The sequence below is a fragment of the Manis pentadactyla genome, chromosome 9 (assembly GCF_030020395.1).
Source record: "Manis pentadactyla isolate mManPen7 chromosome 9, mManPen7.hap1, whole genome shotgun sequence".
NCBI classification, from domain to species: domain Eukaryota; kingdom Metazoa; phylum Chordata; class Mammalia; order Pholidota; family Manidae; genus Manis; species Manis pentadactyla.
In genome coordinates, this window is record NC_080027.1 from 49,599,783 (window position 1) to 49,627,750 (window position 27,968).

General features: G+C 38.3%; 1 protein-coding gene and 1 long non-coding RNA gene across 4 annotated transcripts in view; both read left to right on the plus strand.

Annotated features, from left to right (window-relative positions):
- The window catches only part of ZNF143 (zinc finger protein 143), an 80,428-nt gene extending 67,478 nt beyond the window's left edge, over positions 1 to 12,950 (plus strand). For all 3 annotated transcript variants that reach the window (XM_036892335.2, XM_036892333.2, XM_036892334.2), the window contains exons 14-16: positions 540 to 701; positions 10,998 to 11,144; positions 11,959 to 12,950. In XM_036892335.2, coding sequence (XP_036748230.2) covers positions 540 to 701; positions 10,998 to 11,144; positions 11,959 to 12,042 — 393 coding nt within the window. In that variant the 3' untranslated portion in view covers positions 12,043 to 12,950. The remainder of the gene's footprint in view (positions 1 to 539; positions 702 to 10,997; positions 11,145 to 11,958) is intronic.
- A 3,563-nt stretch (positions 12,951 to 16,513) lies between these two features.
- LOC130684882 (uncharacterized) lies at positions 16,514 to 21,547 on the plus strand. Its single transcript, XR_008999238.1, has 3 exons — positions 16,514 to 16,532; positions 16,979 to 17,189; positions 21,313 to 21,547. It is a non-coding gene; the product is annotated as an uncharacterized LOC130684882 (long non-coding RNA).
- Positions 21,548 to 27,968: the final 6,421 nt, after the last annotated feature.

Genomic DNA, 27,968 nt, shown 5'->3' on the forward strand with positions numbered 1-27,968 from the left:
AAGGGCAGAGTCACAGAGATCTATGAGAATATGATACTCTCTAGGGCTGTACATGACGAGTTATGGCTAGAGTACATGATATTGGTTTAGAAGCAGTGGAAGATGAGTCTGGAAAAGCTGTTAAAGGCCAGTCTGTGAAAGGTCATGAGTGCCATGTAGTCTGGACTGTAGTGATGGGGAGTCACGGGGGTTTTAAGCAGAGAACATAATGAAATTTGTTTGTCTTTTTTACAAAGGTGTCAAGGTAGAGGATGGTGAGAGAAGAGGTAGAACAGATCCCTGGAAAGAAGTTGTATTAGTAGTTAAGTCGGATGAGAGAAGAAAGGTCTAAATTGGCAACAGAGATGGAGAGGAGGAAATGCAATCAAGAAATACTCAATTTTTCTGATGCCCTTTTTCTAAAGGAGTTTTCTTCCATTGTAAAGTGCTTATTTGCTCTTACAGCATAGACTTATACAAGGATTAGGCCTAGTCCTTAATAAAGATTGCCAAATATATCAAGATATGTCGACTGATTTGTAAAATGTATTGTATTCCAGGTCAACATATCTCAAGCTGACATGCAAGCCATTGGCAATACCATCACAATGGTAACACAGGATGGCACACCCATCACAGTGCCTGCTCACGATGCGGTCATCTCCTCAGCAGGAACACACTCAGTTGCTATGGTTACTACAGAGGGTACAGAAGGGCAGCAGGTAACTGCTTTTTTCTTTTATATCAATCAGTACATATATATCAGCATCAGACCTGTTACATAGATGTACAGTGTGACATAGTGGTTAAGCACAGAAACTTCGGATTGAGTCTCAGATTTACAACTTCTTAATTACATAACCCTCTGAGTCTCAGTTTTCCCTCATCTATAAAATAGTATTATTGCATCTACCCCTTAAAGTTGACAAGGATTGAATAGGATAATGGATATAATGTACTCAGCCAGGTATATATTAAGTATTCATTAAGTAATGGTAGCTCTTCCTATCATCATCATCAGATACTTAGGAAAATTAGTTTGTAAAATTTCCTTTATTTTTTAAAATATATTCACATAGTTCAGAAATCAAAAAATATATACAGGTATGCAGTGAAAAGTTTTCCTCACACCTCAGCCTCCCTCAGCCTAGTTCTTGCCCCCACAGAGATAATCCACCTTCTTTAGTTTCTTGTGTATTCTTCCAGTGGTGCATTAAACATAGACAAATAAAAAGTCTCCTTCCCCCAATGTCATTTCTTTTTCACAGGATAGTAGATCATATGGTTGGGTTTTTTTAACTTAATAATACATCTAGAAAATCTTTACATAGAGAGCTGTATTTCGTTATGTAGACAGCTGCCTCATTCCTTTTTTTAAAAGTGATACCATATTCTATTATATGGACATGCCATAATTGATTTCAAGTCTTTTGCTCTTTCAAACAACCCATAAGCTCATGCACATGTGATTTTGTATGTGTGTGAGTATATCTGCTAGGTAAATCCCTAGAGTGGAATTGCTGAGTGAAAAGAAATACGTGTTTGTAATTGTGGCCAGTGTTTCCAAACTTCCCTTCTAAGATTGTGCCAATCTATATTCCCATCTGCAGCATTTGAGAGCAACATCTTCCCTTCTGCATAGTCAACATATGGATTGATTTTTGTATTTTTGCCAGTCTCATACTATCTCTTTGTAGTTTTTTTTTCATTGCCCTTGAAAGAAATCGTATTAATAGATTTAAAAACTTTTTGTGCTGTGCTGAAGGCAATGTTGTGTTTCATTGCAGCTGCCTTATCCTGTTCAATGAAAGAGTCTGTCAAAAATAGTAGCTCTCATTCTTCCTAAATTCATTTATAGATTCAATACCATAACACTCAAAATTTCAGCAGACTTTTTTAAAGATATATATGATATGATTCTAAAATTTACATGAAAATACAGAAAACCTATAAAAGGCAAAACAATATTGAAAAAAGAACAAAGTTCTTTCTACACCTTGAAATATAAATTCAGAATCATAAAGTTTCTAGAAGAAAAGTTAGTATTTTTGCAACCTTACAGTAAAGATTTCTTGGATAAGATACAAAATGCACTAACAATAAAAGAAAAAACTGATAAACTGGACTTCATCAAAATTAATTCTGCACACCAAAAGATACCACTAAGAAAAAGATTAGATAAGCTTCAGACTGGGAAAAAGATATTCACACAATTATATCAGATAGCAGTTTTGTATTGAGGATATATAACAAATTTCAATAAATTAACAATAAAAAGATGAACTTAGACCATTAAAAATGAGAAAAATTAATTAAAATTTTAAAAAAGAACCAATCATTTGATTAGTTACTTGAACAGACCCCTCGCAAAAGAAGGTAACAGGAATGGCAGTAACACAAGGAAGTGTTCAACATTAGGAGGCATTGAAGAAATGCGAATTAAAAATCACAATGAGATATACAATGAGTCTTTTATTTAAAATAAAATTTTATTTATTTAAAATGAACTTTTGTTTATTTAATGAAGTTCATTTAAAATGAAAATTTATTTAAAACAGAACCAAATGTTGGCAAAGATGTGGAGCAACTAGAACATGCATGCACCCTGCTGGGAGTATAAAATGATATAACCACTTTGGAGAATTCTTTGGTAGTTTCTTATAAAGTTGAACATACCTCTACCTATAACCTAGCAATTCCACTAGAATGCATACTGTATGATTCCACTTACGTGAAATCCAAGAACAGACAAAACAAATTCATGGTGACAGAAATCAGAAAGTGCTGCTTGGCTGGGGGAAGGAAATTGGAGGAAATTGGTGGGATGGAATATGAAAGAACTGTACTATATCTTCTTTTAGGTGGTGGTTTCACAGTTGTCTCTAACTGTCAGAACTCAACAGAATACCTAAGATTCATGCATTTTTATTGTTTGTTCATTATACCTTATGCCAAAACAAAAATAAAACAACTACTAACTTTCAGGCTGTGTTATGGAATGGCCCACCTAATCAGTTTGCAGTCGTTTCCATGACTCTAGGATTCCTGGATGGATTATAGCCCAGCTTGGGTAAATATACCTTGTACCAGTTATAGTTGCAAGTCTGGAAAGATAGTGACCTTAAAGCAAACATTCTTACAGAGCTTATCTATAGCCTGTGGGCTAGGAAAATTATCAGGAGAGGAGGCTTTGAGGGCTGGAATGAGGCCAGACAGCTTCCTGCAACTAGGGATATCGCAACAGGGGTGGGGGTTTCACTTGAGGACCAGCTGCTGCCATCGCTCCTCCTGCTGCAACAGCAGGAGGTTGGACATACAGTGACTATCTATTTGGGGTGGTCTGACTCCACCTGTGAATTATCAGTAACACTTCAGTTGGCTATAGCTATTTCTTTACATATGTAGAAAAAAAGCAGCTGGTCCTTCCCTAAGTCTGTTTTTTTTTAAATTAAGGTAATTGGATTTCTCAGACTCAATTTTCCCTGTGTCTCTAGAAACTTGGTTAGCAAGTGTACATGGAACAGTCCATACATCTATTTTAATTTCAGATTACAGAAGTATTATATATTCCCAGTAGAATAGAGAGCCTAGAAATAAGCCCTCAGGTCTATATAGTCAATTAAATTTGATAATGAAAATTTCACTATTCAATGGGAATCAAGAGTCTATTCTACAGATGGTTCTGGGAAAACCTTATATCCACATGCAAAAGAATGAAGTTGGACCCTTATACCATGTACAACTGAGTTTGACTCAAAATAGATTAAATATCTGATTTAACAGCTAAAACTATAAAAGTCTTGAAAGAAAACATAGGTGAGAATCTTGATGACCTTGGATTAGGAAATTATTTCTTTTGTATGACACCAAAAGCACAGCCAATGAAATAAAAAATAGATAAATTGAATTTCTTCAAAAGTAAAAACATTTGTGCATCAAAGGCCACTACCAAAAGAGTGAAAAGACAACCTATAGAATGAGAGAAAATATTTACAAATCATATGTCTGATAAGGGTTGATATCTAGAACATATAAATAATTCATATAACTCAACAACAAAAAACAAGCAACCCAATTTAAAAATGAGCAAAAAAAAATTTTTTTTCCATTCTTTTTTTTATTGCTGAGCAATTTGAGAAGACACCTGTCCAAGATTTACAGGTGGCCACTTAGCACATGAAAAGATGCTCAACACCAGTACTCATTAGGGAAATCAAAACCACACTGTGACACCACTTCACCTCCATTAGAATGGCTGTTATCCAAAAACCAGAAAATAACAAGTTTTTGTGAGGATGTGGAGAAATTGAAACTCTTGTGCATTGTTCATGGGAATATAAAATGGTACAACTATTGTGGGAAACAGTACAGTAGTTCTTCAGAGTTAAACATACAATTGCATATGATCCAGTAATTCCACTTAGAGGTATATGCTCAAAGGAATTGAAAGTGGAGACTTAAAACTAAAAATCAGCTATAATCCCTTGACGTTAAAATTACTAGTTTCAACCTTTAGGACTGTTTATCTTTTTTCTGTGCATGTATGTGTGAACAAAGTTAGGATTATAATAATTTCTTATGCTTGTCATCCACCTAACACTACATTCTGAGCCCTTTCCCATATCAACTAAATGATTTTTAAAGGTATTTTTAATATTAATAACATAATCCATCAAATGAAATGCCATAGTTTACTAATTTATTCCACATACATAAATTGTTGTACAAGCCTCTGATTATTTTTATAGGAAACAAGTTCTTAACATTTAATTGTTGGGTTAATGGTATAAACTATTTAAGCTTCATATTGCAAATATGCTACATACTGCCAAATTATTTCCCAAAAAGTTTAAACAATTATACCATAGATCTAAAACCTTTTTTGTTTCACTATAGCCTTGGTAGCATTGAGGATTGTTTTATTTATATTTGCATAATTCACAAGCAAAGGTTAAATTCTATTTTTATTTCCACATGACTACTAACAAGGTTGAATATATTTTTCATATTAGCCTGCAATCTCCGTTTTCTTAATTGAGGTTAAAATCTACATACAGTTAAATTCTTAAGCTTACAGTTCAGTGAGTTGTTGAACATACACTCACTCATATAACCACCATCTCACATGAGATACAGGACATTTTCATCGCCCCAGAAAGTTCCCTTATGACCCCTTCCAGCCAGTCCCCACTCTTTTAGGCAACAGCTCTTCTGATTATATTTGTTTTTGTCTATTTTTGAACTTTGCATAAATGGAACCACAATAAGAACTCTTTTGTATCTGGGTTTTTTAGCATGCCATTTTGGAGATTTACCCATATTATTGTATATAATATCAGTTCATTCTTTTTTTTATTGCTGAGCAATATTCTGTTGTAGGAGCCTTTCATTATTTGTTGATAAATTCTTCCCTTGAACATTTGGGATGTTTCCAGTTTTTTTTTATTGTAAGGTAGCAATAAAAATTCTAGTACATGTTTACATAGGTCATACAATCCATTCTTAAACGCCTTGATATTTGGTTTTATTGTTCCCTTTTTTGCCTTCTTCTCAGAGTTTAGTCCCCAAGGGGTCATACTGTCCCTCCATGCAGTGCTCCTAGCGGAGAGCCCATGGCTTTGATCCTTAGCCCTCATCCCTCACCTGACTTTGGGGAAGCTTATATGCATTGCTGTAAATTGTAATGACACTGTCTTGATGATATGCCCTCTATTAGCTAAATTCAAACCTGGAATTGTGAGACAATCAAGATGCCTTTAGGGCAGTAACCCACTGCTAGGGAGACTGGGGAGAAAGGTTAGATTTGGTATTCAGGTTTTTGTATGTGTGTTTTTTGGTTTTTAAAATTGATTTTGGAGGGTTTTATGCTCAACCCATAAAAATTGGTTTTGGAACCCTCCTACACTGCTGGTGGGAATGTAAATTAGTTCAACCATTGTGGAAAGCAGTATGGAGGTTCCTCAAAAAACTAAAAATAGAAATACCATTTGTCCCAGGAATTCCACTCCTAGGAATTTACCCAAAGAAAACAAATTCTCAGATTCAAAAAGACATATGCACCCCTATGTTTATTGCAGCATTATTTACAAAAGCAAAGATATGGAAGCAAACTAAGTGTCCATCAGTAGATGAATGGATAAAGAAGAGGTGGTACATATACACTATTGGAATGGAATACTATTTAGTCATAAGAAAGAAACAAATCCTACCATTTGCAGTAACATGGATGAAGCTAGGGGGTATTATGCTCAGTGAAATAAGCCAGGCAGAGGAAGACAAGTACCAAATGATTTCCCTCATTTGTGGAGTATAACAATGAAGCAAAACTGAAGGAACAAAACAGCAGCAAACTCACAGACTCCAAGAAGAGACTAGCGGTTACCAAAGGGGAGGGGTGGGGGAGGGTGGGTGGGAAGGGAGAGAGAAGGGGATTGAGAGGTACTATGATTAGTACACACGGTATGGGGGGCATCATGGGAAGATAGCGTAGCACAGAGAAGACAAGTAGTGACTCTGTGGCATCTTACTACAGTGATGGACAGTGACTTCAGTGGGGTATGGGGAGACTCGATAATATGGGTGAATATAGTAACCACATTGTTTTTCATGTGAAACCTTCATAAGAGTGCATATCAATGATACCTTAATAAAATAAATAAATAAATAGTTTTTGGAGGGTTTTATGCTCAAACTCAGTGCCAGTAAAATTTAAGAAGAATTAAAAAAAAAAAAAGACATATGTAGACATATATTCTCATTTCTCTTAGACAAATACCTGTTAGTGGAATTGCTGGGTCATAAGAGAGAGGTATATTTAACTTTATATGAAAGTGCTAAGCAATTCTCCAAAGTGGTTAAACCATCATATGCTCCCACTAGAAATGTATGAGTTCTCTTTGTTTCATATCATCAAATTTGGAGTTGTGAGTTTTAAAAATTTTAGCCTCTAGTGGATGTGAAATGGTATATGATTGTGCTTTTACTTTGCATATAAAAAGCTAATACATCATAATCCCACTTGGTTATGATGTAATAACCTTTTTATCTATTGCTAGATTCAGTTTTTTAATATTTTGTGTCAATGTTCATGAGTGATATTGGTCTATACTATTTTTTTCTTTAAGGGGTTCTCTGTTTTCAGTGTCAGGGTTATACTTGCCTTGTAAAACAAGTTGGGAAGTGTTCCATTCTCCACTATTTTCTGATAGGTTTATGTAAGATCGGTGTTTTTTTCTTCCTTAAAATTCTGATAGAATTCACCAATAAAACCATCTGGGCCTGAATTTTTCTTTGTGGGGAGTTTTTTAATGGTGAATTCAAGTTTTTAAATAGATATAGTGCTATTCAGGTTATCATTCTTGTTGTACCCATTTTGATAAATTTGTTTTTGAAGGAATTTGTCTATTTCATCCAAGTTGACATATTTATTAACATAAAGTTATGCATAGTATTTCCTTTATGTCTGTAGGATCTGAAGTGGTTTCCTCTTCCATTTCTGATATTGATAATTTGCAGGGTTTTTTCATTTTATTCATTTTTGTTCATACTCATTATTTCCTTCTGTTTACTTTTGTTTTACTTTCTTTTTTCTGTCTTCCTAAAATGGAAACTATTGATTTTAAACTTTCTCTTCTAATACAAGCATTTAAAGCTATAAATTTCCTTCCAAGAATTGCTTTAGCTTTAATTCACAGATTGATACATTATTTTAAAATTTTCTGTCAAGTTGAAACATTTCTGGCTTCTATGGTCATTTCTTCTTTGACCCATAGATTATTTAGACTTCTGTTGCTTAATTTCTCAGTATCTGGTACCTTTCCAGTTATCTTACTGTTCTTGGTTTTTAATTTAATTCTGTTGTGGTCAGAGACTATGTTCAGTAAGATTTCATTCTTTTGAAATTTGACACTTATCTTCCATGTGTACTTCATTGATTTCCCACTGAATTCCGTATGTATGTGAAAAGAATGTGTGTTCTGCACTTGTTGGGTATAGGGCACTATAGATAGGAAGCAGGTTAACATGGTCAATAGTGTTATTCAAATATCCTATAGCTTCATTAATTTGTTCTGTCACTTACCAAGGAAAAGAATTAATATCTCTAACTATGGTTATGGATTTATATAATTTTTCCCTCTTAGTTCTGCTAGTTGTTTTTCTTTGAGTATTTTATAGCTCGTATTATTAGGTATACACATATTTCATCTTAATTCCTAAAATGACTTCCTAACTATATCCTTCTTGATTTTTTGTGGTTGTTCCAGGGATTGCATAATGTACATTCTTAAGTTTTAGTCTTCTGAGACTTAATGTGTTCTATTTTACAGAAAGTCTAACAACCTTGAGGCAGTATATTTTCATTCATGCTCCCATTCGTTGAGCCCCCTTCTTACATCTACATATATTATAATGCCCACAGTGAATATTATATTTTAGCATTAAACAGTTAATCTTTTAAGTAAGTTACAGGAAGATGGGAAAGAATATTTTATACTTGTACACTAATTTATCATTACCATTGCCCTTCACGCATTTTGTAGATTTGAGTGTCCATATGGAGTTATCCCTTTGGCCTGAAGGATATGCTTTAGCATTGGTCTGTAGTGGCAAATTCTGTTTTTATTTATTTGAAAATATTATATCTCACCTTTGTTTTTAAAATGTATTTTTGTTTTGAAGGATGTCTTTCTAGATACAGAATTATTTGTTGCCAGTTTATTTTTATTTCTTCACTTTAAATTATGTCTGGCCTTCATTGTTTCTGATGAGAAGTCAGCCATCTTCATGTCATTGTTCCCTTGTATACAATGCATCATTTTTCCTCTGACTTTTTTTGAGATTTTTTTAGCAATTTGGTTATGGTGTGATTTTCTTTGCATTTATGTGCTAACCTTCTTATAGATAATTATAAAATATTACATATTAATGTTTTTTGTTTCATGTGTGTGTGTTTAAACCAGATATAGGGAAAGTTTGGCCATTACTTCATTAAGAAGTTTTTATTCTGCCTCATTCTGTTTTTCTTTTCCCTCTGGGAATCTAATTATCTAATGTATGTAAATGTCCCACTGGAGATCTGTTCATTTTTTAAAAATATTTTTCTCTTAGCTCTTCAGATGGATGATTTCTATTGTTCTATCTTTGAGTTCACTGACCCTTTCTTTCTTTTGATATCATGATCTTCTGTTATGCCCATTCAGATAATTTTAAATTATGGAATTGATAGTTTATAGTTTTAATTTACCTATTGGTTTCCCCTTTGGTGCATTCATTATGACTATCCTTTAAATCCTTTAACGTACTGAAAAATAGTTGCTTTATAGTCCTTGTCTGCTAATTCCAACATTGTGGACATCTCATGGAGTTTTTTATTGACTACACTTTCTCTTGACTCTGAGTTACATTTTCCTCTTCTCATGTGTTGTAATTTTTTTTTTTATTGTATTCTGGACATTGTGGATGATAACATGATTTTGTTATCTTCCTCTGAAGAATATTGGTTTTGTTCTGTCAGGTAGTAAAGTTAGTTACAGAGGCTGGTTTTTATACCTTATTAAGTAAGGTAAGTCTGTTTCAGTTTTGCCACTTGGTCTTAGGGTGAATCTTTAGTCTTGGGTCATAATCTTTACCACTAAAGCCCTTTAGGTTTCAGTGGGAAGGCTGAGGTGGTTACCAAGCCCTTCTAGTTTGGTGGAGTTGACACTCTAAATTCTGTCTCTTCTGTGGTAAGTGTCACTGACATCTCTTCTCACCTCTTCCAGCCTCTCATCTGCTGCTTTCTACCATTTATTTGGAACCTTTCCCCAACATTGGCAATTCTCGGATCTTAAGAAATTGCGAAGTGTTTATATACAGACTTGGGGGACTCTCCACCTGGTTTCCTCGTTTTTAAGATAGCCCTCTCAATGTACAGCCATTCCAGCAGCCCTAGACTCCATTATCTAATACCTTAAGTTGCCCTGCTGCTCAAATTGGGGCGTGCCCTCAGGGGAAAAGCTAAACATAGATGTGACCCAGTGTGCTTGCTTTCTTTTGAGAATGACCTTCAATTTCTACCTGCTTTTTATCATTCTCTAGTGTCTTCCAATAGTTGCTTTTTCACATTTTTGTCCATAGTTATTTGCAGGAGAGGTTAGTCCAATACAAGTTACTCTACCATTGCTGGACTGCAATCTTGTTTTTAGGGTTATGGAACATTACTGGTACTGATCCAAGCTAAATATCTATTATCTTAAAAATCTAGCATTTTTAGTCAATTAATGGCCAAGTAAAATAGGAATTTTAGCTTTAAACCTATTTTTCTTCCAAGTTTGGATGAGCAAAATTTTAGAATGTCATAGACCACAAGTAATTGATGTTATTTTCTATGTTATTTATACAGGAAAGGCTACATTTGTTGTTTCAGAGCCACAAAAGCACTTTTAGTGACTCTGGCTAGATGCTTCAGGAACAATACAGAAAGATTGCATGGAATCTAAAATAGGAAATGAGTATAACAAGATACGTTGCTATTTGTCAGTAATGCTACTAGTCCTTTCAGCTTTCCTAGTTAAATGGAAATCTTATTTTAAATAGAACAGATAAACAGGAGAAAACAGTACAGTGTCTACCGTTGATCCAATCTGAGGAATAAAGAGACATTCGAGATGTGAGTTCATGTACACATGTGATTTCCCAAGCAGCCACTTAGGGCTCATAGAACCTAGGCACAGTCGTGGCTTCCCTGGGTGCTGGAGTCTGGGTAGCAGATCCACTCCTCTGCTGGCTTCTACCCTGTTTGTCATTGGCTCACTTCATAATCTGAGGTAAGTCCTTTCTTTCTGAGCTTCAATTTTCTCAAATAAAAATAAGGAGTCCAGGAAAGATAGTACACAAGGTCTCTCCCAGCTTTAGGCTTCTACAGATCTATGGTCAGAAGGGAGTTTTTCCTCTTGAGTTTGAAGGCAGTCCTTTGCATTAAATGGATTTCAACCTATTTAAATGATAATTTTAATTCTTCTGTTTATCTTTTGTGTAAGGTTGCAATTGTGGCTCAGGACTTGGCAGCATTCCATACAGCCTCATCAGAAATGGGGCACCAGCAGCACAGCCATCACTTAGTAACCACAGAAACCAGACCTTTGACCTTAGTAGCAACATCCAATGGCACCCAGATTGCGGTTCAGGTGGGTACAGTGGCTGCTGTCTTCACTCATCAGCAAGCACTCCGCTGTGCACAGCCTCGTACACTGTGCCCTTTACAGGAGGCAGAATGATCTGTATCACTTCCTTTAGGGAAATTTCTGTGTTGGAGGTGGACTTTAAGAGACCAACACTTTGTTCTCTACTATCTGTATATTCTAGAAGAATTTATAGCAAGAAAAATAAAGATAGTAGTATATATTCCTGGGTGCACTCAGCCAGCCATCATTACTCTCAAAATAAAAGTATAATTAGGCAAGATTCTATAAAGCACTGAAGAATTACTCCTTGGAAATGAATCCAGTGTAAACATAGACCCTACCTTAGTCCTCTGAGAACGCATAGCTCTGTTTCACAGTGGGGAATGTCAGAAGAGTAAGAAGAAACCATTCTCTGGGAAGTTACTAGATTTCAGGCAGAGAATTTAGAATGCTAGGGGCAATTACCTTTCCTTGGGGAGAGTTGTTTTGCCTGTGTTTACTTGGAAAAGAGTTAGAAAACACTTAGGAAAATGTCAGACATTGGTTTACTTAAGTTTATGGGCATGGAAGCTAAAGGCTCAGGAAGCTCTCTAAATGAGCATCTTTTGTCCCTTGCATGTGTGAAGGTTCATCAAAGTCCTAAAGAAACTGTGTTCCACTCCCCCTGCAAGAATTTGTTTTTGTCCTCTTAATGATTAGATCAGCAGTAGTACCTCAACAGGCCCAGGTGTCATAGTTACAGAGAAGTTTTACTTCTGGCAGATAATATTTCTTTGGCATTATCTTGACTGTGGCTTTGTATATGGTCCTGTTTCAGCTTGGAGAACAACCATCTCTGGAAGAAGCCATCAGAATAGCATCTAGGATCCAGCAAGGGGAAACACCAGGGGTGGATGATTAATCCTCCCAACAGTGAAGCAATAAAACAAGAGGAAACTTTCATCTTCAGACAGCAGAGATCCTCGAAGCCCGGGCCCGGGAAAATTAGAAGTTTTCCATTTCTAAAACACTGTACACATTTTTATGCAAGAGTGAAGAACATTTTATTCTTGACACTTGTGTATGTTACCCTTGGAATAGATTTCCAAACTGATTCATTGTGTACAAGTATGAAATTAGGGCAAAACAGTAAATTTTCATGTTACTCTCCTATCAGATTGCAAACTCCTAGAGTCTACATGCAAGACCAGTGATGTCTTATGGAGTCTTATGATGGATTTTTAACTTACTGTGAAAAAAAGACAATAAAGGCTGTATCTAAAATGTCAAAGGTTCTATATGCCAAACAATCATAATTCCAAAAGCCATCATGGATAATAAAGGATGTAAAGCCTTATAAAAATATTTTCCCCAGTCAGTAGAATGTCTACAGTTTTTGTTCTACTATATATTTGTCTATTTTTATTTGTACCTCACGGTTTGAAGACTATTCATTATAGTTTTCCATCCCTGTTAAATACCAACTCTTCAAGCTGAAATGCTAATTATATTAGCATTACATTAGATTATGAATAAATTTACAAAGTTTGGTTATTTAAAATTGAAAAGCTAAATCCAGTGTTTTGGTTTTGTTAAAGATTTTACTTGGTGTTTAGTTTTTGTTACTGCTTTTTAAAAATAATGAACTCTCAAAGTTTAACCACAGGCTGGAGCCCGGGATAACACTGCTGTAATTGGAAATGGCTTTACTCTGAAAATTAGGTTAGCGGGTTGCTATAAATTATTTATTTTTGCTTATACTTTTGTTTTAAAGCTTATTTACCCTAAAGTTTATTATTAATTTTGAATACAGCAATTTTTTAAATGTTATCTTTACATTTGTTTTATTAAATTGGTGGTGGGAGGAAATGTTGAAGAAAATACCACAAATGTAATAGATTATAACCCAACACATAAATATTGAGAGTATATTGTGTATCAAGCACAGAATAAGTACTTTTCCATACATTTTTGTGTACTCATAACAATTTTGTGAGATACATGGGATTTACCATCCGCATTTGTACATGAGGAAACTGAGGGTCTGTGGAAGTTAAGTGTCTTACCCAGGCCTTACAGCTATGAAGAGGCAGGGCAAAGACTTGAGAACTCACACTGTGTGACTCCCAAGGCCTGTGTGCTCTTTCACCATACCGCAGTTGTCTTCTCAGTTGATAATTTATGGCAGAGATTAAGATGAGCTATAGTGATTTCTGATTGCCTAATGACCAAAGCATTTGAAAAACCATTTCTAATGTCAGAAATTGAGCAATAGGTCCACGAAGGTCAAAAAAAGGAAAGGTGTGTATGAAGAGTTATCTGGCAATGTTCTGTCCTTTCACTGACATCCACTATGCTCTGTTTGCCAGAGAGCTGGGATGCAGCTGTTACTCATATCAAGCTTTACAGTAAAAAGTAAAAAATATGCTGTTTTATTTAATATTAATGTTATCTTTGATCAGATTCTTTGAAGTCTTGCTAAAAAGGTCATGGCTTAGTCATTTGAAATGGGAAACTCTTCAGAGTTGAGCAGGGATTGGTTGCTTTCCCTTCATAGCCCTTCATAGACAGTCAACATTAGGAAAGGTCTTAGTCAACCCACCCATCCAGTCTTCATTCTTGTCAGAGACATTCAAACACACACAGAACTCCTAGCTGAGGCTTAGAAAGGAGCTGCCATTGGGAGAGAGGAGGAGCAGAATGTAGAGTCACAGGATGGTGCTCAACCTCAGTGCTGATCCTGAGCTCCTCTGCTGGGCCCTAGTGTCTTCCCTGATTGTCCAAACTCAAGCTGCTGGCCTCCCTGGGTGCCTTATTTGTACATCTGCTCAGTTTCCAGGGTGTTTCTCCCTTTCCCCGCTCCTCCACCAGCTGAATTGGGGAGGGCCAGGCTGGCCTATGCTCCTGGCATGATTATTCCTTCCCTATTGGCACCAGAGAAAAAAGCAGAGGGTCATGCTGGTTTGTCCCCTCCCTCCCCACCTTCTTGGGACAGGGACCCCAGGAGCCTAGAGAGGTGTCTTCTTTCCCCCAAGATAGGATTCCAGCTGATGTGCTGACAAGTGCTAGTAAAGCTGGTGTGAGGTTTTTTTCGTACCGCAGGAGGCAGAAAGGAGCCCTCCAAAGTTGCAAAGTTCCCAAAGGCACTTGATGAAATAAGAGTACACTTTAGCAAATGGAGCCGGTTGGAGGAAAACTTTGGAATATGATCTCGACAATGCTCAAGACAAACCTGTCAGTCCAAGAAAAACACCCCTGTTGTATCCCAGACACAACTTGAGGCCACTACAAATAAAAAATACATTGCCTACTCTCTGTACTCGTAAGGATTTACACAATAGAGTAAGACAAAGACTTGACTTCCTTATCCTCCACAGCTGGCAGCTTCCCAGAGAGCCAGACCCCTGTGGCCCCCTTGCCCCAAGGCCATCAGGAACAAACTAACTGGACAGTCTCACATGCTGCCTCCCAGGAAGGCAGCCCCAAATCTAGGTACGTAACGGGAAACCATGCACTTGGCACTGAAATGGGCTAGACTCCATGTATCATCCCAAGAGCTTTACTGTCCAGTATTTCCTGGCTCAGATAAGATTGCAGCCAGTCAACTATGGGCAGACCCAGGAGTTGGGGGTGGGGTGCGCCAGGAGGGTACAGAGGGCCACAGCTGGTGTCTGTTGTCAAGGAGGGAAAGGGAGCACAGAGGGAGTGGAGAAAGGCTGCATTAGCCCCTCTGCTGTAAGCACTTCCTAAACTTAGGTTTCCTTAGGGATGAGGGGATCTTTCCAAGAATACTCCAGCAAATACCTTCTTTTGCCTGAGGAACAGGGCTATCTTCACTGGCTATACAACCAGTGCTGTTGAACAAGACCCTGCACTCCAAAGGACCCTGTGTGTGGAATTTAATGCACTGTGGTGCATCCTGAAATTCTTAATTTCTCTTTGAATTTGTGTTCTGTGAGTCTCAGGAAGCAGTGGAACAGGCGCTGGAGGTTTGGAGCTTGGACTCACACCGTCCCACCCGCTGTGGGCTCCCCTTCTTGCCCTCACCCTGTGACCTCTGCTGTGTCCCCAACCTTTGGTGTGGGCCTGGCCGCCAGTGCAGGTGGGGCATGTCAGGCACATGCACCCTGTGGAGGGTGGTGTGGTGGCAGCCATCCTCACCCCAGGCAGGCAGTGCAACAGTGCCTGGTGAGCAACTGGCTTTAGCCAGTTCCTGATAGGGACCAGCCTCTTGCCCCTCCCCATACTGGGTGTGTCTCAGGTCTGAGTTGAACATCCCTGGGAGTAGCCTGTTCTCTGTGGACTAGGGTGGCAGGCCCGTGGGAAGGGGAACCTGGCAGTTCACACCCAAGAGAGCACCTGCCACAAATGCCTGTGATGTCCCATGTCCTGGAGGGCTCTTTCTCCAGACACCGCCTGGGGGATCCTCACTTTCTCCTTCCACCTTTCCTGAGCCTGGCTTGTGTTTGTCTCCCCTAGCTAGGTAGAGATCCTCTCTTGAGATGAACCATAAAATTTGGAATTGTGTAATTGCAGTGATTCAAAAAACAAGTTAAATACCCTGATATTTTCATTTAAAGTTGGCACTGCATAATATAAAGATGAAGGGTAAAATTCATGCTAAAAATTTAAGACTTTAATTTTTCTTTACTTAGAATGATGTTAAATAGCAAATAAAAAAATACCTGAAGTCACGAGAGACTGCAAAAGAAGAAAAAAAGGTTATGTACTGCTTTGTGTGTGTCTGTGTGTGTGTGTAAAATACACATAAAATATACCGCTTTAACCATATTTGGGTGTATATTTCAGTGTCATTAAGTACATTCACAGTGTGCAAACTTCACCACCACCCATCTCCAGAACTTTTTCATCTTCCCAAATTGAAACTATATATCCATTAAACATTAGCTCCCAAACCCCCACACTCCAGCGTCTGGCAGCTAACTTTCCACTTTTTCTATGAATTTGACTCATCTACATACCTCACAGAAGTGAATCAAGACACTTTTTGTCCTTTTGTATCTGACTTTATATGTATCTTTAACAGAACCTTTTTTTTTTCCTGCTTTTTCACCAGGAGGCCCCACATTTTCTTTTTGCACTGAGCCCCAGGTTATTGTACCCTGACCTGCCCTAACAGAAGCTCTTCTACTAGCCCTTCTCTTTTCCTTGTCACACAGGTGTGATTTGCTATGGGTAAAATTGTAACATTTCCAGAATATCTCGCCTGGCTTTGGTTCATTTGTATATTCTCAAGGGTGGAGAAGAGTTCATCTCCATGTCAATGGGTAATTACCTGGGCAACCGAGGGTGTGTCTGAACCTGAGAGGTTAAGCGGGAGGGGGTGGGGCGGGGGCTTACTTGCTTGCTTCTTCCAGAGCAGGGGTGAGAGACGGCGCCGGACTGCAGTTCGTAAGCAATAAAAGGGTTTTAAACTTTATTTCTCCCTTTGACTGATTTCGGTTTTTAGAGGTATTTTCTCCCGGTATTTCCTCTCCCCAGACTTACACTTGTGTTTTGGGAATATATTATCTTCTCCTGTTAGATTATGGGCTCGCTTAGGATGACTGGGAACTTCAACTTCCCCCAAACTTCTGGAGGCCTTGCAGAGCAATAGGTCACCTCCTGCTGTTCCCTCAGCTGGCTTGAATGGTACAGAGAATCCTCAGTTCTCCATGCGGGGGTTTCATTTTGCTTCCAGAGCACAGCTAAAATTGAAGGACAGGAAAGAGAGTAATGCTCAAGATTCATGTATAGTTGGAATGAGATTATCTGGCCAAAGGTGTTTTTTGTTTGTTTTTCACTTTTCTGCATTCAGGTGAAAGAAAATGGGATTCCTTCTCTCTTGTCAATTCCAGGTGTTTCCCTGTTTGCCTCACCTCTGCAGGGTTCCTAGACACAGGCAGGACACATCCAAAGCTCTCCACGAGACTGAGCACCTTCACTGACCTGTCTAAAAGCCCCACCCATCTAAGAAAGGAATTTGGAAAACAGCTCTCATCTGGGTTACAGACTCAGTCCCAGTGCCCTCTAGACAAAGTCTGCAATTTCTATGGAAAAAGCAAAGAGGTAAAATCTCTGCTGCCAAAAGGGGGTTGCCTTATCTTTCTAAACAGAAATTTTGCTCCAAGCCAGTGAGGACCCTGTGAGTCCAACAGGTCCCAGTCGGAGGCAGCTCACCAGATCTTTTGATCTAGATAGAACTGATCTGGCAAGTGGTTCCCCCACTGCCTTAGGGCTTTTCTAACATCTTGAAATATTGCATAAGTTGTTTTAAACAGAAAATCAGGAACAACAGAAATGGGGATCATTATTTTCTGCAAAGGTTATCTTCACTATTGTGAAACTGGTGAAAACCTGTGGGTATTTCAAAGCCAAAAAGGAAAAACCTAATGAACAAAAGGCACTGTGAGCCCTGGAGTCAGTTCCCAGCAGGAGGTGCCATGTAGGTTCAGGGTGCAATCCACAGCCACAGGCTGCTGGTGCTGGCTTCACAGGCTTCACCACCTCCACTGGAACAAATCAACCAGCTGTGCCTGGGAGGAGAAAGGAGCAGGGGATGGGGCAGGGGGGGCTGGGGAGGACAGGCTTCTCTCTAACTTTGAACAAAGTCACTAGATGCTGACAATCTCCCTGGGTCACTGGGCTGATGCTAAGGAGGAAAGGCCCAGGCCCACACCAGACCTGGGAGGCTACATTTTTCCTCCTTGCCCAATCTGGCAAACATTTTTGGTTTTATAGCCAGTGCTGACCAAAGAAATACCTCTGAGAACATCTCAGATTCAGTCCTGAAATTCCAGTTGCAGTCCTTGTGATTAGAAGGTGCTGAGGACTAAATTTCATCCTCACACATGCATTTACAGGGAAAATCTCTGCCAGACTAAAGAGTCCCAAACCCTAGTCACTATTCCTAGCAACACTCAACTGTCCTAAGCCCTGTCCTAAAGGATGGGAGGCTGCTGGCAGTATTTGGCATTCTGCATGACTCTCTACAGTTCCAGGGGAAGGTCTACAGGGCCATGTTCCTCCACCCCTACAGGGGAAGCCACTTGCTCACCCAAAGTAGAGCCCAGTCCAGGGCCCCAGTGTCCCCAAGACCTGAGGCAACAGGGTGCCAATCCCATGTTCTTAGCAACTGTAGGGATAAATGTCTTGACTGCCCTGTTCTTGGATCCAAATCTAAAAAGTGGGCTCTAACCTTGTTCCTGAGAACTGAATCTGTCTTGGTGACCTCTCCTGGCCCCCAGACTTCTTGAACTGTGTGGTTAACTCAGCAGAACTCCAAGACTCTGCGACTGAAACATACCGTGGTAGCAGGGGTCTTATTCCCACAGACTCACCTCTCTCAGCGTGCCCCAGAATTTTCCATCCCTATTATCACCCTCCAGAGGGGCTTTTTTTAGTCCTATGACACCATTTCTTTGCCTGATTGCCACCTTCAGATACAGCGTTTTGCATGAAGGACCAATGAATCACAAGAAAGAAATGGAAATGGCATTTTATTTATTTATTTATGTATTCTTGTATGTCTGTATTCATTCATTCCTTAATTTTTTTAAGGTATCATTGGTACACAATCTATGAAGGTTTCACATGAGCAACATTGTGGTTACTACATTCACCCATATTATCAAGTCCTCCTCCACACCCCATTGCAGTCACTGTCCATTAGCATAGTAGGATGCTGTAGAGTCACTTGTCTTCTTGTGCTATACTCTTTTCCCTGTGAACCCCGTACATTAAGTATGTTAATCATAATGTCCCTTAATCCCCTTCTGCATCCCTCCCCACTCACTCTCCCCTTTGGTAACCACTAGTCCCTTCTTGGAGTCTGTGAATCTGCTTCTGTTTTGTTCCTTCAGTTTTTGCTTTGTTGTTATACTCCACAAATGAGTGAAATCATTTGGTACTTGACTTTCTCTGTGTGGCTTATTTCACTGGGCATAATACCCTTTAGTTCCATCCATGTTGTTGCAAATGGTAGGATTTGTTTTCTTCTTATGGCTGAATAATATTCCATCATGTATATGTACATCTTCTTTATCCATTCATCTACTGATGGTTAGGTTGCTTCCATATCTCAGCTATTGTGAATAGTGCTGCGATAAACATAGGGGTGCATATGTCTTTTTGGATTAGGGATTTTGCTTCCTTTGGGTAAATTCCTAGGAGTGAAATTCCTGGGTCAAATGATATTTCTATTTTTACATTTTGTGGAACCTCTATACTTCTTTCCACAGCAGTTGCACCAATTTACACTCCCAGTGTAGGAGGGTTTACACAACAGTGTAGGAGTTTCCCCATTTCCCACATCCTCATCAACACTTGTTATTTCTTGATAGTGGCCATTCTAACTGGTATAAGGTTATCTCATTATGGTTTTGGTTTGTGTCTCTCTGATGATTAGCGATGTGGAGCACCTTTTCATGTGCCTGTTGGCCCTCTGTATTTTTTCTTTGGAGAAATGTCTGTTCAGGTCCTACACCCATTCTTTAATTGGGTTATTTATTTTTTTGGTGTTGAATTGTATGAGTTCTTTATATATTTTGGATGTTAACCCCTTATTGAATGACTTGTTTATGAATATATTCTCCCATACTGTAGGTTGCCTTTTTGTTCTGCTGATGGTGTCCTTTGGTGTATAGAACCTTTCTAGTTTGATGTAGTCCCACTTGTTTGTTTTTTATTTCATTCCCCTTGTTGGAGAAGACGTATCCAGGAAAAAATTGCTCATGCTATGTTCAAGATAGATTTTTGCCTGTGTTTTCTTCTAAGAGTTTTATGGTTTCATGACTTACATTCAGGTCTTTGATCCATTTTGAGTTTACTTCTGTGTATGGAGTTAGGTAGTAATCCAGTTTCATTCTCTTACATGTAGCTGTCCAGTTTTGCTGACACCAGTTGTTGAAGAGGCTGTCATTTCCCCCATTGTATATCCGTGGCTCCTTTATTGTATATTAATTGACCATATGTGCTTGGGTTTATATCTGGGCTCTCCATTCTGTTCTTTTGATCTATGGTCTGTTCGTGTGCCAGCACCAAATTGTTTTGATTACCGTGGCTTTGTAGTAGAGCTTGAAGTCAGGGAGCATAATCCCCCTAGCTTTGTTCTTCTTTCTCAGGATTACTTTGGCTATTTGGGGTCTTTTGTGGTTCCGTTTGAATTTTAGAACTATTTGTTCTAGTTCATTGAAGAATACTGTTGGTATTTTGATAAGGATTGCATTGAATCTATAAATTGCTTTGGACAGGATGGCCATTTTGACAATATTATTTCTTCCTATCCATGAGCATGGGATAGATTTCCACTTATTTGTGCCTTTTTAAATTTCTCTCATAAGTGTCTTATAGTTTTCAGAGTACAGGTCTTTCACCCCTTGGTTAGGTTTATTCCTAGGTATTTTATTCTTTTTGATGCAATTATAAATGGAATTATTTTCCTAATTTCTTTCTGATAGTTCATTGTTAGTATATAAGAATGCAACAGATTTTGGTATATCAGTTTTGTATCCTGCAACTTATCTGAATCCAGTTATTAGTTCTAATAGTTTTTTTGGTGGAGTCTTTAGGGTTTTCTATGTATATGTCATCTGCAAATAGTGACAGTTTAACTTCTTCCATACCAATTTGGATGCCTTTTATCTCTTTGTCTTGTCTGATTAGGAAATGGCATTTTAAAGATAAGAAAAGATACACAACCTCACTTGTAATAAGAAAAATTATAATTAAAAATTCTACCAGAATTATTTCAAAATAAAAAATTTAAAAAGCCAAGATTCCTTTTTTCAAGTTGGTAAATATAAAGAAAAATTTTGTGTGTGTATGTTGTTGGCATGGATGGAGGGAAATAGGTTTAAGGTGCACAAATCATTTGACCCAGCAATTCTATTCCTAATAATGTATCGTAAGGATATACTCACCTGTAGAGAAATATCAAGAGTACTTATTGCAGCATTGCTCATAACAGCAAAAGTTTGAAAACAACTTAATGGAGGACTGCTTAGATAAATTATGAGAGAGTCCTGCAGCCTTGGGCTCCTTCATCCAAGCCTCAGCATTGTATGGGACAGTTCTGGGTGGGCTTCATTGGGGAGTCCTGGGATGGATTGGTCACACAGTGTTGTAGACTGAATAACAGCCCCCCATGTCTTAATCCCCAGAATCTGTTAGTTTTTTTTTTTAATGGCAACAGGGACTTTGCAGATGTGATTAAGGATCCTGAGATGGGGAGAATATCTTGGATTAGCTGTGTGGACCTAGTGTGGTCCTAGTCTGGGAAGCCAGAAGACAGAAGAGAAGGTGCTGTGGTGATAGAAGGGAGTGATGTGCCTTGAAGAAGGAAAAAGGAACCAGAAGCCAAGGAAATGTGGCCACTAGAAGCTGAAAAAGGCAAGGAAATAGATGATCACCTCTGGGCTTCCAGAAGGAACCAGCCTAGTTGACACCTTGATATTAACCCAGTGAAACTAATTTCTGACTTCTGACCTCCAGAAGTGTAATGGAATAAATTTGTGTCATTTTAAATCACAAGTTGGTGGTAATTTGTTGCAGTAGCAACAGGAAACTAATACACAGGGTATTCTAGCCTTGACAGTTCAGAGCCACTGATCCACTCCCACCTGGCCCAGGAACCAGGAGGCCTTCTGATGGAAGTGCCCACTGAACGGGAAATCCCATCTGTGCTCTAGTTCTCTATGTCCCCAACCATTCATTGGCACTGGAGTTTGACCTCCTTTAAGGAGCAGGACAGTCTATAAAGAGGTCATACCACAGATGTCCAGGACCCTAGGAAACAGCGACCAGGATTTTCTACTCAGAGATTAATTCATGAGAAGGTACCAAAAGGCCTCCATCTGTAATAGCAGCTCTCACAGGGATCTGTATCAAGTGGTCCATTGGCATCTCTACCTATACAAAGACATCCTCAGGTTTCTGTTCTTTCTGGCCTCTGAGTTTAGATTTCTAGAGCATATGGATGCTTTGGTTGGATGGTCATCTCTTCTGCAAGTTGAGTCACCAGAGTGCTTCCTGGCAGGAGGGAGGGCACCCTCACAGGGAGGACTAGAGGATGAGCTGGCAATGACTTACTCCTGCGGATGCCCTGCCTCCCTTGACAGCCTGAGAGCACGGACATCACAGTCAGAACCAGCACAGTGAGGAAGGCACAATAGTCATCTTCCATCCTTCCCCCAGGGCCCTATTTTGCGTGTGGGGCCCTCTTCTCTCTTTCCTGTTAGAGATGAAGAGAACAGGATCGACCTACTTAATTTTTGACTGGAGAACTATTGGTTTTGAAAATAAAAATAAAACATTAACAGGTACATAACACTTCTTTTCAAAACAAGGAGGAAAAAAAGGTCTGGAAGGTGGGGGATGCTCTAATTTTGGAAGAACAGGATCAGAAAAAGTAATTTTTATTTTCACTGTATTTCAGTGTGATATTTCACATTCTGGAGCACTAATTATGGACAGCCTTATATCTCAGGCAAGAGAGTCATGAGTAGAATGGAGGCAAGATGAGAAATGCAAAACCCTCCCAATGGGCCACCCTGCAGTGTCTTCACATTCAGGACTGTGTGGCAACAGTGCTACCACCAATCTTTTGTTCTCTTGCAGGTATGTAGCCTTCTGCTGCCACCTATTCCATTGTGCGTGTGTGTGCTTGTCGTGGGCTGTGGGTAAAACAGCACACACACACACTGATCAGCCCTGGTGACAATCAGCTAAATGAAGGGCGTCTGTCCGAAATGGCATGCTAGTAAATATGGGGAGACTCTTCCTTCTATTTCACACTTCTCTCAGGGCAATCTGCAGCCATAGTAACTTAGCTACTTCTTATCACAACCAGTCATCTGGAGTGAGAGTGCCGATGCTTGCCCAGCTTCTCCAACCTATCTATTGTTCTTGTGACCCTACTAATTTTGGGGAAAAGAGAAAGGAGGAGTGAAAGCAAGCAGCTCACTGGTGGGCAGAACATTCAGGATCTCCTACATCTCACTCTCCAAATTCACACCAGCCTTGAATGAAAAAAATAGCTACTCTTTAAAAGAGGACCAATAGTATGTGAGGTTTGAAATGCTCTCCTAACACGTCTTCACTATTCCAAATCCCATTGTAAAACACAGGATCATGACCTCAGGGAAATACCTTTTAAAGGGAATTACTTTGCCCAGGAAAAGGGCAGACAAAATTTAATTAAATAAAAGAAGATAAATTATGGGCATAAGAAATTTTTTCAGGGTGATAGAAATGTCCTAAAGCTGGATTGTGGCATGTTTACTAACATAAACTTACTTCAGTGAAGCTCTTACAAAGAAAAAAAGAAACTTGTTTTTAAAAATTGTGATTTATCTAGACTAGAATACTATGCAGCCTTTAAAAAGAATGAGGCAATCCTATATACATTAATATGAGGCAATCTCTAAGAAATATGAAGTGAAAAGGCAAAGTGCAGAACAGTTTGTATAATATGCAACAATTTCTTGTTAAAATATTTAAAGGATTACATATATTTGCATAGACATTTCTGACAGGATATGTAAGAAAACAGTAATATTGGTAGCCTCTGGGAAATAGACTGGAAACTAGGGTGAAAAAGAGACTTCCTTTTCACTATATACCTTTTTGCACCTTTGAATTTTGTATTGTGAGTTTTTTATTATCTATGTAAAAACAAAGTTGTTTGTTTTCAGGAAAGAATCTCAATGACAGGTCCTCTTTCTCAAACAAATAGCACTTTGTTAAAAGATTTTCTATGTTTGGTCATCAAATTTGAACTACAGGCCTTAAACATAAGGCTGGCTGATACAGGTTGATTATAATAAAATAGTTTGAATTTAGACTTCAACATCAGGTTTGAAATGTAAAAGTGTGATTGGCTTTTGCTGATATATTCTTTAAAGACTGGTGGACCACTTTTCTGGGCTACTCATCCCTGAATATCCAGCCATTCTCATTTCAGGATTGTAGCCAGCTGTCCCTATAAATAGAAAGGGCCCATTGATCCCTTCTCCAGGGCAGCCTGAGGTATTGGACATGCACAGGGACCCAGACCCTGTTCAGATACAGGACAGAAGTGCTGTGCCTCCCCAGTTTTGTTTGTTTCCTTGCAACTCACAGGCTAACAGGACAATGTGAGCCCCTTTGTCTACAGTCAGAGTGGGCTACTACTCTGGAGAAGTTTTGAAAAACTCTGCCTGGAGAGGTTAAAAAACTAACAAACTATTGCCTTTAGCTACCCTCTTTGGCTAGCTTTCTTCCTCATTGGGTATCAGACGAACATGAGGAAGGAATGAAGCTCACTGTTTCTTACTCATACTATATGTTCTATGAGGAAGGGCCCACTCATTCAGAGGAAAAAGAGCCTGAACCCAGGAAGTTAGTCCTGAGTCAGCTAATGGGCTCATGCACTAGGAACAGTTTTCAAGTTCTCTGAAACAACTCAGTGAAAAACCAAAACTGAATTGCACACTAGTTTTTTTTTTTAAAGAGGAGTAAACTATCTACAGAGCCTCTTTGTGTCTAACATTCACAATCAATAGGATGATGATTTTTTTTTCATTTTGTTATATTAATCTACAATTACATGAAGAACATTATGTTTACTAGGGTCCCCCCTTCACCAAGTCCCCCCCACAACCCCATCAGTTGCTGTCCATCAGTGTAGTAAGATGTTGTAGAATCACTACTTGTCTTCTCTGTGTTGCACAGCCCTTCCCATGCCCCCCCTAACATTATACATGCTAATCGTAATACCTCCTTTCTTTTTCCCCACCCTTATCCCTCCCTACCCTCCCATTCTCTCCAGTCCCTTTCCCTTTGGTAACCGTTAGTCCATTCTTGAGTTCTGTGATTCTGCTGCTGTTTTGTTCCTTCAGTTTTCTTTGTTCTTATACTCCACATATGAGTGAAATCATTTGGTATTTGTCTTTCTCCACCTGGCTTATTTCACTGAGCATAATACCCTCTAGCTCCATCCATGTTGTTGCAAATGGTAAGATTTGTTTTCTTCTTATGGCTGAATAATATTCCATTGTGTATATGTACCACATCTTCTTTATCCATTCATCTGCTGATGGACACTTAGGTTGCTTCCATTTCTTGGCTTTTGTAAGTAGTGCTGCGATAAACATAGGGGTGCGTCTGTCTTTCAAACTGGGCGAATTGCACACTAGTTTTAACTATCTAGCAATGAGAATGTATGATATTCCCTACATGTAAAACTACAGATAATCCTCAAAATATAATGCTGAGCCAAAGAAGCTAGCCACAAGAGTATGGGCAAAACTATTTTCACTATTTAAAGTCAGGATGGTGGATACCCTTGTTGGGGAGGTAGGTTTAGGGATGAGGAGAGAGCCCACGGGAATACTGGCAGGGCCAGCTTCAAGGGTGTGTGCACAGGGCCCTGAACTTAGACCCTGTAGGAAGTTTAATGCTCTGCTGTCGCCATCTTAGAGTTCTTAATAAAACTTGAACATTACATTTTCATTTCTCATGAGGCCCTGTAAATTATGTAGCAGGTACTGGGTGTAAGTAATGTTCTGTTTCTTAATCTGGGTGTAATTTGTGAACATTCACGAAATTGTTCATATTTTTATATGTTTGCTTTTCTGTGTGTGTATTATACTTCAATACAAAGTTTAAAAACCTGAATTATAGACTATTTTAAAAATAACTCAGTGAAACATTGCTAATGGAATGCAGCCAAAGTTGTATTCCCAGGGAAATGCATGGCCTTAAATACTTTATTGAGGAATAAGAAAAAGTAAAAGCTCATTAACAAAGCAGACAACTAAAGAAATTAGAAGGGAAGAAAAAAGTCATAGCAAAGCAAACTTTAAAGAAAACAAAAGGAAGAAGTTAATAAAGATAAAAGCAAAATGAATTATTTAAAAATCAGTCAAATAATGTAATTGATGAATAATTCTAAGATCCAGTTCTTTGGGGTGGGAGGAAGCAAACAAAACTGATAAACCACTAGCTAACATAATGAAAAAGAGAGACGAAACATAATATGCAAATTAAGAATGAGAAAGGGTTTGTAGCCGTGCGTACAGAGGAAATGAAAAATACAAGGGAATACTTTGCCCGATCCTATGAATAATACTCAAAGAAGTATAAATTATCAATAGGCACTCGAAGTAGAAAACCTAAACAGATAAATAATCATGGACAAAAGCTGTCGAAAGCTATACCTCAGAAATGCTGAACTTAGATATGTTAATGAACAATTTCTTTCAAACTTTCAGGGAATCAATCATTCTTAGACACTTAAAGCTATTCCAAGGCATAGAGAAAGACATTCGAGTGTTTCATGGAGCCAAAATCTTACAAAAATTGTATAATAGAAAAACTATGGACCAATCCCATATATGAATATAAATGCAAAATGCCTTGAAATAATGAACATAATTTTGCAGTATATTTTGAAAATGAGTAAGTATATTTCAGGAAGGATAGAGTGGTATAATGTAAACAAAGCCATTAATGTAATTTGCCATGTAAATAAATAAGTAGAGGAAAAATAATTAAATGCTAAAAATTTGATACAATTTAATATTCATTCCTCATAAATATTCTGATACAACAAAGAATACTTCTTTAATATAACAAATATAAATCCCATGCATATGTGCACATACCTGTATACACTTTTATCAGTCAGTATTATTATTAATATCCCCATTAAAGTCAAGAGCGAGACAAGGATGTTCACTACCCATCCTATTGTTAGCACCATGTTCTAACTAGCTGAGCTAACCAGCCACTGAACACCTGTCCTGTTGTTCTGAAAGTGCTAGTTAATGCAATTAGACAATAAAACAAACTAAGAGTTACAAATACAAGGAAGAAGGAGAGAATTATTATCAATTAAATGATTTGGATTTCTACCTAGAAATCCAAAATAATCAACTGAAAAATTGTTAGAAACAATGTAAGAGCACGTAACAGTTTTTGTGATTTTATTTTATCCTGGCCTTTTTTTGTTCTTGTGTTGTTTCTAATAATTAGTTGCCTAGCATGTGGACACACAAGGCTATGGAAGTCAACAGAGCTTGGTAGTGGTGGGTGGGAGTGTGTGTGGGCATCAAAAACTTAAGGCTTGGACTTCAGCATTTTATTAAAAAGAATAATAATAATAACAATAATAATAAGGGAGAAATGTGGGATTCACATTTAAATCAAGTATAAAAATCAAACAAATATTCATATTTGACCTGATTGTTTATAGTTCATAATGCGTGATCAAAACCGAAAGTTTCTGTGATGACTGCCCTTGCACTGTTCACCATGTAAGAACTTATTCACTATGTAAGAATTTGTTCACCATGTAAGAACTTGTTTGTTATGCTTCAGAAGATTGGAGACTGTTGAGAACTAGGCTTGGGGTTGATTAATGATTGTGCATTGAGTCCCCTATACATAATTTTATTGTTGTTAACAACTATTTGATCAATAAATATGAGAGATACCCTCTCAAAAAAAAAAACTTAATGCTTGGCAGCTTTAAAAAACCTTGAAGGCAAGGCAGATGATTCAGTCAACATTGGTAGGAGTGTGAGCAATGCTATCCCCCAATCTGAATTCCTGGATCAATTAATATTTTGAAGCTGCTAACCAGGGATGAAGCTTTCCTTCCGTACTTAGAAGTGAGCCTACAATAAATCAGATGGATCCTGGAAGCCATCTTCCTTATCAGTACCTGAACACAAGATTGCAGCCAGAGCACAGAGCTGCCTGTCTGAGACTGGTGGGAAGACCAGTCCGGGTGAAGTGGCCAGGTGAGGAAAACAGAAGCACAGGCTCCTTTTCCACGAGTACCTCTTGAAGAGGGAGATGTGTATA